At 48.1% G+C, this 14,276-nt stretch overlaps 1 protein-coding gene across 1 annotated transcript in view; it reads left to right on the top strand.

Annotated features, from left to right (window-relative positions):
- Tfap2e (transcription factor AP-2 epsilon) overlaps positions 1 to 10,108 on the top strand; it is a 19,966-nt gene extending 9,858 nt beyond the window's left edge. The window contains exons 4-7 of the mRNA XM_021200694.1: positions 3,963 to 4,185; positions 5,461 to 5,579; positions 6,341 to 6,482; positions 9,333 to 10,108. Coding sequence (XP_021056353.1) covers positions 3,963 to 4,185; positions 5,461 to 5,579; positions 6,341 to 6,482; positions 9,333 to 9,615 — 767 coding nt within the window. The 3' untranslated portion in view covers positions 9,616 to 10,108. The remainder of the gene's footprint in view (positions 1 to 3,962; positions 4,186 to 5,460; positions 5,580 to 6,340; positions 6,483 to 9,332) is intronic.
- The last annotated feature ends 4,168 nt before the right edge of the window (positions 10,109 to 14,276 follow it).

Below are 14,276 nucleotides of genomic sequence, written 5' to 3'. Positions count from 1 at the left end.
CACACACACACACACACACACACACACGGGGTGTCTGGAGACAAGGGGGACAGAGGGACAGGATGGGGTCCTCCCTCTCCCCTGCTTGCATGCCCTTGTTCCTCCCTCTGGAGGAAGGGTGGTGGGATTAGGTGAGCGCAGGAACAGAGCAGCTCTGATTTCATGTACAACTCTGAGATCTTGTTCTAACAGATTCTGCTTGTCTTGGTCATCGTGGATCGTTGTACTAGTTTTCATTTGAAAGAGCATCAGGATTGTAGGTGTCGTGACACATGCCTTTAATCCCCGCACTCAGAGGCAGGTGGATCTCTGCTTACCAGCCTGGTCTACATATCAAGTTACAGGCACCCAGGGCAGTATAGTGAGACCCTGTGTTAGAAAGACAGACAGACAGACAGACAGACAGACAGACAGACAGACAGACAGATAATCAGGAGTCAATGAGAGGTAACAGTGACTGCTGCTAAGCCTGCTGGCTTGAGTTGGATTCGCTAGGAAGGGGAGAACCCACTCCTGAGATTCGTCCTCTGACCTCCGCACACATGCTGTGCACACACATGTATGTGTACACACACAATTAACAGAGATGTAAAACACCAGCCAGGCCTTGTGGCCTAGGAGACCAAGTAACTTGATAAGACCTTTTCAAAACGAAATGAACAATAAACAAATAAATAAACGGATAAACGGTAATATACGTTAGTGGCAAAGTGTTTGCTTAGCATTTGTGAGGGCCTGGGTTAGATCTTCAAGACTGAGGGCAAAAAGATCCTTGCCTGGTGGCTGTCATCCCTCCAGTCTGAGTACCCATGCCCTTACATCATGGACTCACTCATTCCACAGTCACTGATGGCCACCTGTGCCAAGGCCCTGCCCCCACAGACTCCTAGTTGGTGGGAAGACGGCTGCTGAAACAGACAAGGCCATCGAGAGCTGTAAGGATGGGGACAGGTATGCATGGGGCTGGGGTCAAAGGGGGGGTGCAGGAGACTCTACTCACAAGATGGTGCCACAGTTGAAGCTGAGCAGGGAGGACTTGAACAGACGACACCTGTGTCTGTGTCAGAGGGAGCATGGTCAGCTGACTGCAGGCTCTGGGCAGGTGCCTGCTCCAGGCGAGAGGCTCTTCAGACTCCACATCCCTGATTAGTGTGATGTCACTTGTCAGGGTAACTTATGTATTCGCTTTTTAAAGGCCAAGCTATCTACTACGGTGGCCCACTAGCCACAAAAAAGTGTAGAGCTGTGGGTATTTGAAAAGTGACTGGCCCGAATGGAGAATGGCTGTATGTATACACTGCACATTAGATTTCGAAGACAAAGTACAAAGAATGTAATATGTCTCTTTAAATATTTTTAAAATATTGATTACACAGTCTAGAGAGATGGCTCAGTGGTTAAGAATACTAACTGCTCTTCCAGAGGTCCTGAGTTCAATTCCCAGTAACAACATGGTGGCTCACAACCATCTGTAATGGGATCTGATTATGTCTTCTGGTGTATCTGAAGATAGCTACAGTGTACTTGCATAAAAAAAAGATATTGATTACGTATTGAAATTACTATAGCTCTGATTAGGATAAATAAAATGACAAGCCCTATACTATTTACTATATTGAAATTAATATATTTTATTTTTAATTAATTAATTTATTTAGAGACGGGGTCTCTCACTGGCTGGCCTAGAATTCACAGAGACCCACTTTCCCACCTCTGCCTCCCAAGTGCTGGGATTAAAGGCGTGTGCCACCACGCCCAGCTTCTCATTTTCTTTTTAAAGACTTATTTTTATTTATGTGTAAGAGTGCTTAGCTGCCTGTATGTTCATGTACCACACGAGTGCACTGAGCTTAGAAAAGAACAATGGATCCCACTGAACTGGAGTTACAGATGGTGATGAGCCACTCTGTGGGTGCTGGAAAATGAACCCAGGATCTCTTATCCACCGAGCCATCTCTCCAGCCTCTCATTACTTTGTTGTTGTTGTTGTTTATTTTGCTTTTTGAGACAGGGTTTTTCTATGTAGCCCTGGCTGTCCTGGAACTCACAAAGTTTTAAAGAGTGTGAGTTAAAAGTGTGTGCCACCCGGCCGGGCATGGTGGCGCACGCCTTTAATCCCAGCACTTGGGAGGCAGAGGCAGGCGGATTTCTGAGTTCGAGGCCAGCCTGGTCTACAAAGTGAGTTCCAGGACAGCCAGGGCTATACAGAGAAACCTTGTCTCGAAAAACAAAAAACAAATAAAAAAGAAAAAAAAAAAAGTGTGTGCCACCCACAGTCCTGCTCGTTACTTCTTAATGCTCTGCCCTACATGGTGTTTCTATGAGTCAGTTTTAAGTCTAGATCCTAAAAGACAAATGAGAACCAGGCAAGATCCAGAAAAGGAGGCGGGAGCCAAGACATGAAGGAGGATGAAGGGGGCAAAGATGGATTAGGATTAGGGACATGACCTTTGGGAGCAGTGGCCAGCATCTATAACCCACTTCTGCTCAGTAGATGATGTCATCCTGACCTCTGAACTTTCAGTTTCTTCCTTCTAACCTTGGGATATGGAGACCAGTGCTGCTCCACAGAGCTGCCCACGTGGAACTTTCCGGGTGTAATTGGCACTATTGATAGAGAGCATTATGGTATCTGGTTACTCGCTAGGTTTGATTCTCAGGGAGCAGGCACTGGAGGGTGGCAGGCTATGGAGTGACCCATGTTCAGAAAGACTTCTCCAGACTAGAGTAGGGGGCTAGAACGAGGGCTGCACAGACATTCAGGCAAAGAGCAAGTGTTGGTGTACACGAGAGAGGGGCCTGCTTCTCAGGCAGGTTAAGGATGCAAGCCATAGAACACAGTCCTGTGTGGGATGTGGCAGACGAGAAGAGGCCAGGAGCGTTAGAGAGGTTTCTGGTTGAATGGCCAGGAGGGAAAAGGCTGGGACTGTGCCATGCCCAAACCTTGGGATCAGGTTCTCTTTAAACTCTGTAATCTTGAGGTCCAGGAGTTCTTGCTGTGGAGGTGCTGGGACAGTGTTTTCTGAACACCGGGGAGGCTGAGTGCTGCGTCTGAGACTCTGGTCCTGGCTTTGCTACTAGTACCCGATGGCAGGCACACTATTCTACCTGTCTGGGCTTCAGTCTATGGGAACAAGGGTAGCCACATTCATGAGCTGTCCTGTGGGTTCGAGGGGTGAGGTGGAATCTGCATGCGTGCAGACATGAGTGCTCTGTACCCAGTCCAGACGCCCCATTGATGTCCACGCCCACCACACACAGGCCTTCTCTCCCAATGCCCCCTTTCCCTGAATGAGAGAACCAGGAGGCCTCGAAAGAAGCATCTGGCCCCTTCTTTCCTCTGCAACTAAGAAGGAAGTTGGAGACAGTGCATGAAGACCTTCCTTCCTGAGCTAAGAGTTTAGAAAATCCTGAGTCTCCTCCTCACCCTACACAGAGAATATTAGGTGTTATGGGGCATAGAGATCCTTATTTCCTGCCTTCTGGACTTGGCACAAAGGGAAAAGGCTGGAGGTCTAATAGGGCCCCAACCTTCTGTTTTCAACATGTGGGACTCCAAAACCCCAGGATGGGACGGGGAGATTCATAGTAGAGAAGGGGCCTTGGGAATCTGGGTGATTTCCCAGACTCTGTCACAGAGACCCAAGAATCCCGCCTCCTTCTCTGATGGTGCCCACACTGGACTCAGGAAGAGGATACAGGGGCAAGAGCCAGACAGCTCTGGGTTCAGTGTTATGCCCATCGACTTACTTGGGCACATCACTTCCACCACTCTGTGCCTCAGTTTCTCCTTTTGTAAAGCAGGGATAATAAAACCCTCCCTATGGAAAGTGTTGGAACCATTCAACAACACACACAGCTGGTGAGTCAACCTGCGTGCACCACAGCTGAGTGATCGCTGTCCTGTGGTCACTGGCTCAATGTCCGCCCTCTCTCTCTCTTCCTTTGCTTCTGTTCCACAGTCCCCGTTCCCTCCAAAGCCGGCAGCCTCTCCACCCTCTCACTGTCCAAAGACAGCCTGGTGGGCGGCATCAGCAATCCCAGTGAGGTCTTCTGCTCCGTGCCTGGCCGGCTGTCGCTGCTCAGCTCAACGTCCAAGTACAAGGTGACCGTGGGGGAGGTGCAGCGACGACTCTCACCTCCCGAGTGCCTCAACGCCTCCCTCCTGGGGGGTGTCCTCCGAAGGTAGGAAGGCTAGCCCCCGAACCCTACACAGCACCCCAGCTAAACTCTTCAGCATCTTCAGACATTCTCACAGAATCAGAGAGGGGGTCAGCCTCACTTCAGGCCCAAACACCACGCCCACCTCAGGTTCTGATAGAGCAGTGCCCAGGGGCTCCAGTTTGTAACGGTCTGGGGGCAGACCCAGGGACAAAGAAATAAATGTGGCTACAGAGAAAAAGGCCCGCTCACTCTAAGCAGGGTGGACAGGGCTGGTTCTGGGAAGGGTGGACCTTCCTTTACCCTTTCTCCACCGCAGCACAGGCCTAATTGGTGTGAGTTTGGAGGGAGCAGCACGGTGGGCCATGTCTTTCTTTCTGCATGTTCTCGTGGCCGGGAGGGGAATCTGCTGCAGGGATAAGGTGGAATGGCCTAAGGACTGCATGTGTATGTATTTTAGGTGATGACAGAGAGTGTTTCCATAGTTTGGGGTTCTGCAGTCTTTGGGAATGTGTGGCCTCCAGTGGTTCCTCTGCATAATGCATATATATGTGCAATTGCATGTGCATCTGTAGCTAGTTGGGTTTTTTTTTTTTTTCTTTTTTCTTCTCTCACACATGTTTCTTTCCCTATACAGCTAGCTGTTTAGATGTGCGGACCTCTGTTTTGTGTGTGTGTGTGTGGGTGCATTTGTGCAGCTAGAGGGGGTATCTTCTTACTCATGGCCTCTGAACATCTGGTAGGGACCCATGTTGAAGCCCTAGGATTCTGTATAAATCTCTGGGACCCCAATTTGATGAGCACATGTATCTCTGTGTTTCTTTGTGTCCATGCCTGTGTCTCTAATGTGATATGTGTGTCTCCATATATTGGAGACCCTGAGGGTGGGCTCATCTGTGTATATGTGACTTTGTAGACAGTTGTGTGTCCTTGTGTTTGTCATCCTGTGTGTCTCTGGACACAGTTTCACGTGTCCCCAGCAACTGTGCTGAGGTAGGGAAGAAGGACGCTCAGATGTTCCCCTGTCCTGCCCCTGCTCTCGAGAGGATTGGGTAGGGGGATGAGGGGCTCCTACGGTGGGGCGCTGCTCTTTACCCCAATTTTGGCTGCACAAGAGTGAGGTCAGGTAAAGGTTGGGATTTACTCAGAGACCCCCCCTCCCCAAACCAGGCCATACCCAACCAAGCCTTAAGAGGGGCAAGGGACAAGGAGCAAGGAAGGTCTCTTGGAGTCACTTAGCCCGTAGGCTTTTCTCTGGTCTTCATAGTTGTGTGTATGTTTCTGTCCGTGTATGTTAAGGGCCAAGTCCAAAAATGGGGGCCGGTGTCTGCGGGAACGGCTGGAGAAGATTGGGCTCAACCTGCCAGCGGGTCGTCGGAAGGCAGCCAATGTGACTCTGCTGACCTCACTGGTGGAAGGTAAGCAAGGCTTGAATATACATATGGATGTGAGAGACACGTCATCTGGTGAGACTTCCTACTGTAGGAAGATATTGCTTAGTTATGGCAGTTAACATTGCTATATCTAGGCACATACTCTGTGTGCTACGTATGTAGAAATATGTACACATGATTTACACAGACAGTTGCCACATATGAGAATTTTACCACCTGTGATTCAAAATAGTTGAAAAAGTTGCACCTGTGCTGAACAAATGCCGACATCTTTTGGTCATTATCACCAACAATGCAGGCAGCTACTTACATAGCATCTGTATAGCATTAGGTATTGTAAGTCACCAAGACATAATTAGTGATATACAAGGGATGCATGTAGGTTTATATGCAAAAGTGATGTTATTTTATGTAAAGGAATACATATTTTGGTATTTGTAGGAAATTCTGAAACTAATACCTTTTATTTATGTGTCTGTACATACAGCAGAACTACTTCTGGTGTGTGTGTGTGTGTGTGTGGCGACTGGCCAGTATTTAGACATGTAGGTGAGGGGGGATGCATCCCTTTTCCCCGGAGGTTGACCACTCTGGTCTCTGGCTGTGGGATTCACATTGGTCCCAGCTCCATCTTTGAGCGGAGAGTGACAGAAGTGAATTTGAAACTGAGAAGAGAAACCAGACAGGGCATCTCTAGAAGCAGGCTGCTCCTCAGCCCAGGAGAGGGGTTCAAGGCTAGGCTCTGGTCTCGGAGGCACACCTAGTAAGACCTCCTATGTCCCCAGGAGAAGCTGTGCATCTGGCTCGGGACTTCGGTTACGTTTGTGAGACTGAGTTTCCGGCCAAGGCGGCTGCTGAGTACCTCTGCCGACAGCATGCTGACCCTGGGGAGCTACACAGTCGCAAGAGCATGCTGCTGGCTGCCAAGTGAGTAAGGGCATCGCCGTGCATGGCAAATGTGGATGCAATGCCCAGAAACACACATCAGACCTGGGGACAGCAGATGGCTCTCAACTACACACATACACACACACACACACACACACACACACACTCATACAGGGCATATGTCACCACATAGCAGCTAGACTCCCTATTTAAGTTCACATGGGAACAATTGTATCTGCCATATCGTTTTGTTGTTGTTGTTGTTTTGTTTTGTTTTTCCAGACAGGGTTTCTCTGTATAACTGTCCAAGCTGTCCTGGATCTACCTCACTTTGTAGATCGGGCTGGCCTCCAACTCACAGAAATCCACCTGCCTGTGCCTCCCAAGTACTGGGGTCAAAGATGTGTGCCACCACGCCTGGCTTATGAGTAGATATCTTTAGGTACCATGTTTATCACAAGGAGACTTTTACGAACTCCCAAGAGTACACACAAACACCATATGTGAACATATCTATTATATGCATACATTTTAAAAAAAGATTTATTTATTTCATGTATGTGAGTACACTGTCGTTGTCTTCAGACACACCAGAAGAGGGCATCAGATCCCATTACAGATGGTTGTGAGCCACCATGTGGTTGCTGGGAATTGAACTCAGGACCTCTGGAAGAGCAGTCAGTGCTCTTAACCACTGAGCCATCCATTTTGAAAGTGCCACTGACAGGCTTACAGACCTTGTGTGGGTGCTACATTCCTCTGGCACGGGTCCCAGGCTCCCCAACAAGGGTTATTCTGTTTGAGGCCTCTCTTCTCAAGACTTCAGGATATTCCTGACCCTGCTGCAGGTCCCACTGTCGCCTCTCTCACCACAGACGGCATGCTGACACTTCTCATCTCACCCCTGAGCCTTCACCAGAACCCGTCGTCTGTGCTCTGTCACCTATAGATCATCAATGGCTCCCACTGCTGTTGCATTACCATCACATCAGGTTCTCCAAAGGTGCCTCAGATCCTGCTTAGCAAACTGGCATCCCATTAAAATGTACTATTAGTCCCTTTGGGTAGCTCTAATAAGATGCCCTGATCAGGGCAGCAGCTCACGTCCCACAGTCCTGGAGGTGGTTTAAGATCCAGGCAGCTTCTGTGTCTGGTGAGGGCCAGCTTTCTTACACACACACACAGCACTTTGATGCTGCTGGGTTCTCCACACGGTAAAAGGGGCGGGCATCTCTCTGGCCTTCTTTATATGAGTACCAATAGCACGTATAGCAGTGGTTCTCAGCCTGTGAGTCTTCGCCTCTTTGGAGGCACATATCAGATAGTCTACATATTAGATATCTACATCACAGTCCATATCCGTAGCAAGATTACAGTTATGAAATAACAGTGGGATAATATTCTGGTTGGGGGTCCCCACAACATGAGGAACTGTATTAAAGGGTTGCACTGTTAGGAAGGTTGGGAACCACTGATCCATAGGGTTCTATCCCCAAGACCTAGTCACCTCCCAAAGACTCCATCTTCATATCTCACGAGAGGTTTTAATATCTAAATTGTGGATAGCTACTATTTAGATGTTAGCGGTCCCATTGAAGGGATAAAAAACAAAAAAAACAGAGGGATGGGAACAAAGGGATGGAAGAGGTCACGGAGTCTGAGGACCAACATCTGTAGGCTAAAGTCCAGTGCCCCTGAAGATCTGGAGCACTCCATCGTCCAGGCCAGCTGGCCTTGTGGGTGTGGCCTTCAAATCACAACTGCACCCTCCCCACGGTGCCTTCCTCCTTTAGGCAGAAAGGAACCAGCCTCTCAGGACTATTTCAGACAGGGTCCTGGAAAGCTTCTCCCTGTGGCTAAAGGAGCCTGTCCAAATGGAGCCCGCTCCACTCATGAATACGAATCAGCTCTCACATCAACTGCTTTTGGGACCTGAGTTTGTCTCAGATGCATGACCCATGATGAGTGATGAGAGTTCCCCTTACCCGACTCACAAAGGAATGGACAGCCATGGGCTGGACCTGGGTTTGTCTCATCTCAGTCACTCTGGCAGGTCACCTATTGTGTCTGAAACCTTAGGATGAGGGTAATGGTATAGATTTGTGGGATGATATAAAAGGACATATACCACCAGGCAGTGGTGGTGCACGCCTTTAATCCCAGCACTTGGGAGGCAGAGGCAGGCGGATTTCTGAGTTCGAGGCTAGCCTGGTCTACAGAGTGAATTCCAGGACAGCCAGGGCTACACGGAGAAACCCTGTCTCGAAAAACAAAAACAAACAAACAACCAAACCAACCAAACCAAACCAAACCAAAAGGACATACACCATGTATGTGATATGATCTAAGCATCAATATCTGCTGCTAGTTTAATTATGTAAGGCAGACTCTGGGCTGTTCTCATACCTTCACAGACAAGTGTTCACAGAAGCTCTGTGTTTGGGGAGGAAGAAGGGATCACAGAAACTTTAATAGGCAATTGAGTTGCATTCCATAAACAGGACATCTAAGGAAGAGAAATTAGGATATTAGCACGTGCTGTTTACCGAATCCAGCACTGAGTTGCTAAATTAACTTCGGTGAAAGGCAGTCTCCATTTTTGCGAAATGGTATGATTGTTACTTGCAGGCAGCTGGGAAGGTCAAACTGTATAGATAATGTAAGGAATGCAGCCAATTGCTGGGTGAAGTGGTGCATGCCTTGAATTCCAGCATTTTGGAGGCAGAGGCAAGTAGATTTCTGTCAGTTTGAGGCCAACTTAGTCTACATAGAGTTCTAGGATAGCCAGGGCTACATAGAGAGATCCTGTGTCAAAAAGTCAACAAGTAGGTCCTCCCCCAAGTTTAGAACCTTGCTCTCTAACCCATGATTCTTCTCTTTCCCCACCAGGCAGATCTGTAAGGAGTTTGCAGACTTGATGGCTCAGGACCGCTCCCCACTGGGCAACAGCCGCCCCGCACTCATCCTGGAGCCCGGGGTGCAGAGCTGTCTGACACACTTTAGCCTCATCACTCATGGCTTTGGGGGGCCTGCCATCTGTGCTGCTCTTACTGCCTTCCAGAACTACCTGCTAGAGTCGCTCAAAGGACTGGACAAGATGTTTTTAAGCAGTGCAAGCAGCGGGCATGGAGAAACCAAGGTCTCAGAGAAGGATACCAAGCATCGGAAGTAATAGTCTCTTGTTCCTTAGCTAAGTGACTCCCAGAGCCTGAGATGGGACCTTGGCTCTTCGGGGTAAAATGTGGGATTCTATTCAGGCCAGAGGAAACATTTTTCCAGAAGCCCAGAGTGGGACATAGTTGGGTAAAAGAAAAAGGGCTTTCTGAGGTTTCTGGTAAGAACTCCTAACGCGAACTGGCATGGGAAAGTCTGGCTCAGGGGACAGAGTTCTTCCCACTGAGATGCCTGGGCAGCCATGGGTACCCTGAGGCCGATAACAAATCAGAGGTGCTATTGAAGAATTAGTGACCTTTACTTCAGTCTCCTAGTCTCAGAACCCAGAAGGAGGTTCCAGTGGGCTCTTTGGATCCTTCAGGCTCTTGGAGACAAGAGGCTGGAGAGGCCCCCGAGGAACAAGATGGTACAGCACGAACCACAGAACTTGAACCCAGGCTGCATACCACAGTCCTGTTGCTGCCTGTCTTATTTATTTATATACGATTTAATTAAATTTGAAAATTAAAAAAAGTCCAGAACAAGTTATTTATCCTAACGATTTGGGGAATCATTGTTCTGACCTCTGCTCATGGACCAGGATGTCCACCTGGGCAAAGATGGCGGTGCTGTTGTTCACAAAGGGCAATGCGTGTGCTGAGAAGGAAGGGTATGTCAGACAGGAGGTCCTTCTGAGTGTGGGTACTGATGATGTGTGTGTGTGTGCACGTGCAAATACTGTGTGCATCTTATTTACTGTGATTTGTTGGGCCAGTCTGTGTGGCCAATGCAATGTGTTGCCATGGGTATAGGTAGACGATCCGCACCAGTGCGATACAGGCGCCTGTTTATGTCTGTGTGTCCGAACTGGGCAGATGCTAACTGAGCTCTCTTCTCCCTGAGGATTTCCCTCTCCAGCATCTTTCCTGATAGTCTTTCCCTCTAAGTAATCACCCACTAGACCATACCCAGCACACAGATGCTTAGGCGTCACTGTACAAGACACAAAGCCTCTTTCTTTTGCAGGTAAACTGTTTTGTTTTGTTTTTTCCAAGACAGGGTTTCTCTGTGTAGCCCTGGCTGTCCTGGAACTCACTCTGTAAACCAGGCTGGCCCGAACTCAGAAATCCACCTGCCTCTGTCTCCCAAGTGCTGGGATTAAAGGCTGGCGTCACCACTGTCCAACTGGTTAAACTTTTTTGAAAGATTGCTCCATCCCTTCTTTTATTTCCTCACTTCCAACTCTCAACTCACTAGTGCCCCGCCAGTCTGTTTATATCTGTTTAGCTTGGCCATCAATGATCATGTCAAAGCTAAATCAGCCTTCTTTAGACTTGATGTGACTACCAAAAAAGTACGGAGGGTGGGGACAGAAAAGAAACCCAGAGGGCCAGGAGAATGGAAATATACAGCTGTGGGGTGGGGAACCCCTAGAAGTCCCAGAGACCTGGGATGTGAGAGGCTCCCAGGACTCAGTAGGGATGACCTTAGCCACAGTACCCAACAGTGGGGAGATGGAACCTGGAGCCCACCTCCAGGAGATAGACAGGGCCCCCAGTGGAGGAATGGGGTCACCAACCTAACATCACATTGTTTTGACCCAGAATTGTTCCTGTCTAAAAGAAATGCAGGGACAAAGAGAGCAGAGACTGAAGGAAAGGCCATCCAGTGACCAGCCCAACTTGGGATCCATCCCATGGTGGGCACCAATACTCATTAGTAATACTTAGTAATCCTATTATGATGCTGTGCTGTGCTTGCAGACAGGAGCCTGGCTAGCACGGCTGTCCTTAGGCTCTCCTGGAAGCTGACTGAGACAGATGCAGACACTCACAGGCAAGCACTGGACTGAAGTCAGGGACTCCTATGGGAGAGTTACGGGAAGGATTGAAGGAGCTGAAGGGGATGGTAACCTCATAGGAAGACCAACAGTGTCAACTAACCTGGACCCCTTAGAGCTCCCAGAGACTGAGCCACCAACTAAAGAGGCTGGTCTGGACCCCTGGCACAAATGTAGTAGAGGACTACCTTGTCTGACCTCTGGGAGAGGATGAGCCTAATCCTGTAAAGACCTGATGCCCCAGGGAAAGGGGATGTGGGGGGTGGGGGAGCACCCTCTCAGAGGCAAAGGCCAGGGCGGGGGGGGGGGAGGAAACAGGGTGAAAAACTCTTGGAGGGGGGCCAGGAAGAGGGGCAATATTTGGAATGTAAATAAATAAAACAATTAAGCCTTGTTTTGGGGGACAGGTTTTCACTTGTTCAGGCTGGCCTCTACGGAGCTGCAGGTGTGCCACACCAGGGCTCTTGGTCTCTTCTGGAATAGTGTGTGGCCCTAGCTTTTCCTGGCTTTATCTCACTGGCCAGGTCCCAGTCTATCTCCTTTGCCTGATCTTTTCCCACTTGACCTCCAAACCTTGGTCCTTGGGGGACCAATGTCTCTCTAGATGGCTTCGCTCCAGTTGGGGCTTTTTATATATATTTGCTGTCTCTGAACAGCAGCCTGGGGTATAATGCTGCCACCATTCCTCCTCTGGTCTACTACAGCAGCCTCCCAACTGGTATTCTCACTGGTGTGCCTCCAACCTCAGGCTGTGCTATGCAATGAACCGTACATGGCTGGCTTCTCCACCCTCACCAACAATTCTCTTCATTGTTCACTTCACAGCAGCCATTCTAATTTCTATTTCCCAAGCATCATGGGTCAGGGTCTCGGCTCATACTTGATCCCTTTGTCTAGGATGTTCTTCCCCTAGTATCTGCACACGCACTGTTAGACAAGAATGTTGTGGTCTGTGTTAAGAATCCAAGGATGTGTCTTACTGTCTCAAGACACTGTTTTGTTTTGGAAAGGATCCCATGCATCCCAAGCTGGCCTCCAACTCACTATGCAGCTAAGGATGCCCGACTCCCTTGACTTGACATTCCAGAGCTGGGAATACTACCATACCTGGTTTATGCAGTACTAGAGACAACCCTGGGGCCTTCTCTATGCTAGACAAGAACTCTACCAAGTAAGCTTTCAGTGTGTCTTAGCCATAATCTATAAATACAAAAGAATATGAGAATGCGGACATACACTCTCCTTTAACCAAAACTTTTAGTCTGGCAAGACATTTAAGTATTAAAATTCTGAGTGCCGGGACTGGAGAGATGGCTCAGAGGCTAAGAATACGGACAGTTCTTCCAGAGGTCATGAGTTCAAATCCCAGCAACCACACGGTGGTTTACAACCATCTATAATGAGATCTGATGCCTTCTTCTGGTGTGTCTAAAGATAGCTACAGTGTACTTATAAATAAATATATAAATGAATGAACAAATAAATAAATCTTTTTTAAAAAAATTAAGAGGTTGCCAAGCATGGTGGCACATATACTTAATGCTAACACTCAGGGGAAACAGGTAGGTGGACCTCTGTGAGTCTGAGGCCAGCCTGATCTACATATAGTCAGTTCCAGGACAGTCAGAGCTATGTAGTGACCCTGCCTCAATAAACAAACAAGCAAGCAAATATGTGAGGTTGAAAGTAAATGAGGTACATACATATAGTATTTATACAATATTGGCCAGTCATAGAGTAATAAATCAAACATTGGTAAACAGAAGAAACTGATTTTTCTTTAATATTTATTATTATCTATATGAATACACTGTAGCTGTCTTCAGACACACCAGAAGAGTACATCAGATCCCATTACAGACGTTTGTGAGCCACCATGTGGTTGCTGGGAATTGAGCTCAGGACCTTTCGAAGAGCAGTCAGTGCTCTTAACTGCTGAGCCATCTATCTCTCCAGCCCAAAAGCAATCTTTCAACAACTTTTTAGTTCTGGGTAACTTTTCCCAAAGAAAAGTCCAGATAGTCATCAGTCCTATGTTAGGAGAAAATTATAGCTGAGAATCTTGTCTAATGCCTGTGATATCCCAAAATTTTAGTTTGTTGATAGCTGTTTGAACCAAGTCTCCTTTCACTGGACCTCACAGGTCTGCCCCAGAAAGGCCTCGGGCTTGACCCCAGCAGGAGGGGGTCCTCCCTCCCTTCCAGCCCTCAGCCTCTGCTATGCCAGCATGTGGCGAGGATCATCACACTGCACAGTCATGCAGACTGTGTTGTAAGAAGCATCCAATGGAGCCTGAGTGCTTGACTCTCCCTTCCTTCCCTCCTATGTATCTGACTAGCTGGGATTTCCTCAGGGAAAAAATGACTGAAAACAGATTTATACAATGCGTATACTCTTCTCCTTGTGCAACACAAGCTCAGAATTAAGCAGGGAATATTTAGACTGCGTATGAATCAGGATTTTCAGAGCGAGTGAGCTTATGTTTAAAGGCCTCGTGCTTTCTGAGAAATAACCATAGTATTAAGAGGACATTTCTCAGGGTCCAACAAAATGTAACCTGAGCTTTGCGACAAGCAAAAGAGAAAGGAACCCAAGTTGCTTGGATGGGTGTGGACTATGAAATGCCTCATACAACAAGGCAAACGACCGAGAGTGACCACAGCAAGTGGTCAGAATAGCCCACGGTATACAGAGACCCGGCCTCAAGGCCACAGAGACTTCAAAACGATTCAGGAAGCAGAAACGGCAGAAGCTGGTGACTATGTGAAGACAGCAAGAGGATAAAGGGTGGTTTGAAACCGATGCGATGTGGTAGCACAAACTGCACTGAGAACAGAAAA

Source organism: Mus pahari, chromosome 6 (genome assembly GCF_900095145.1).
Source record: "Mus pahari chromosome 6, PAHARI_EIJ_v1.1, whole genome shotgun sequence".
NCBI lineage: Eukaryota > Metazoa > Chordata > Mammalia > Rodentia > Muridae > Mus > Mus pahari.
This window is presented reverse-complemented; position numbering and strand designations above follow the sequence as displayed.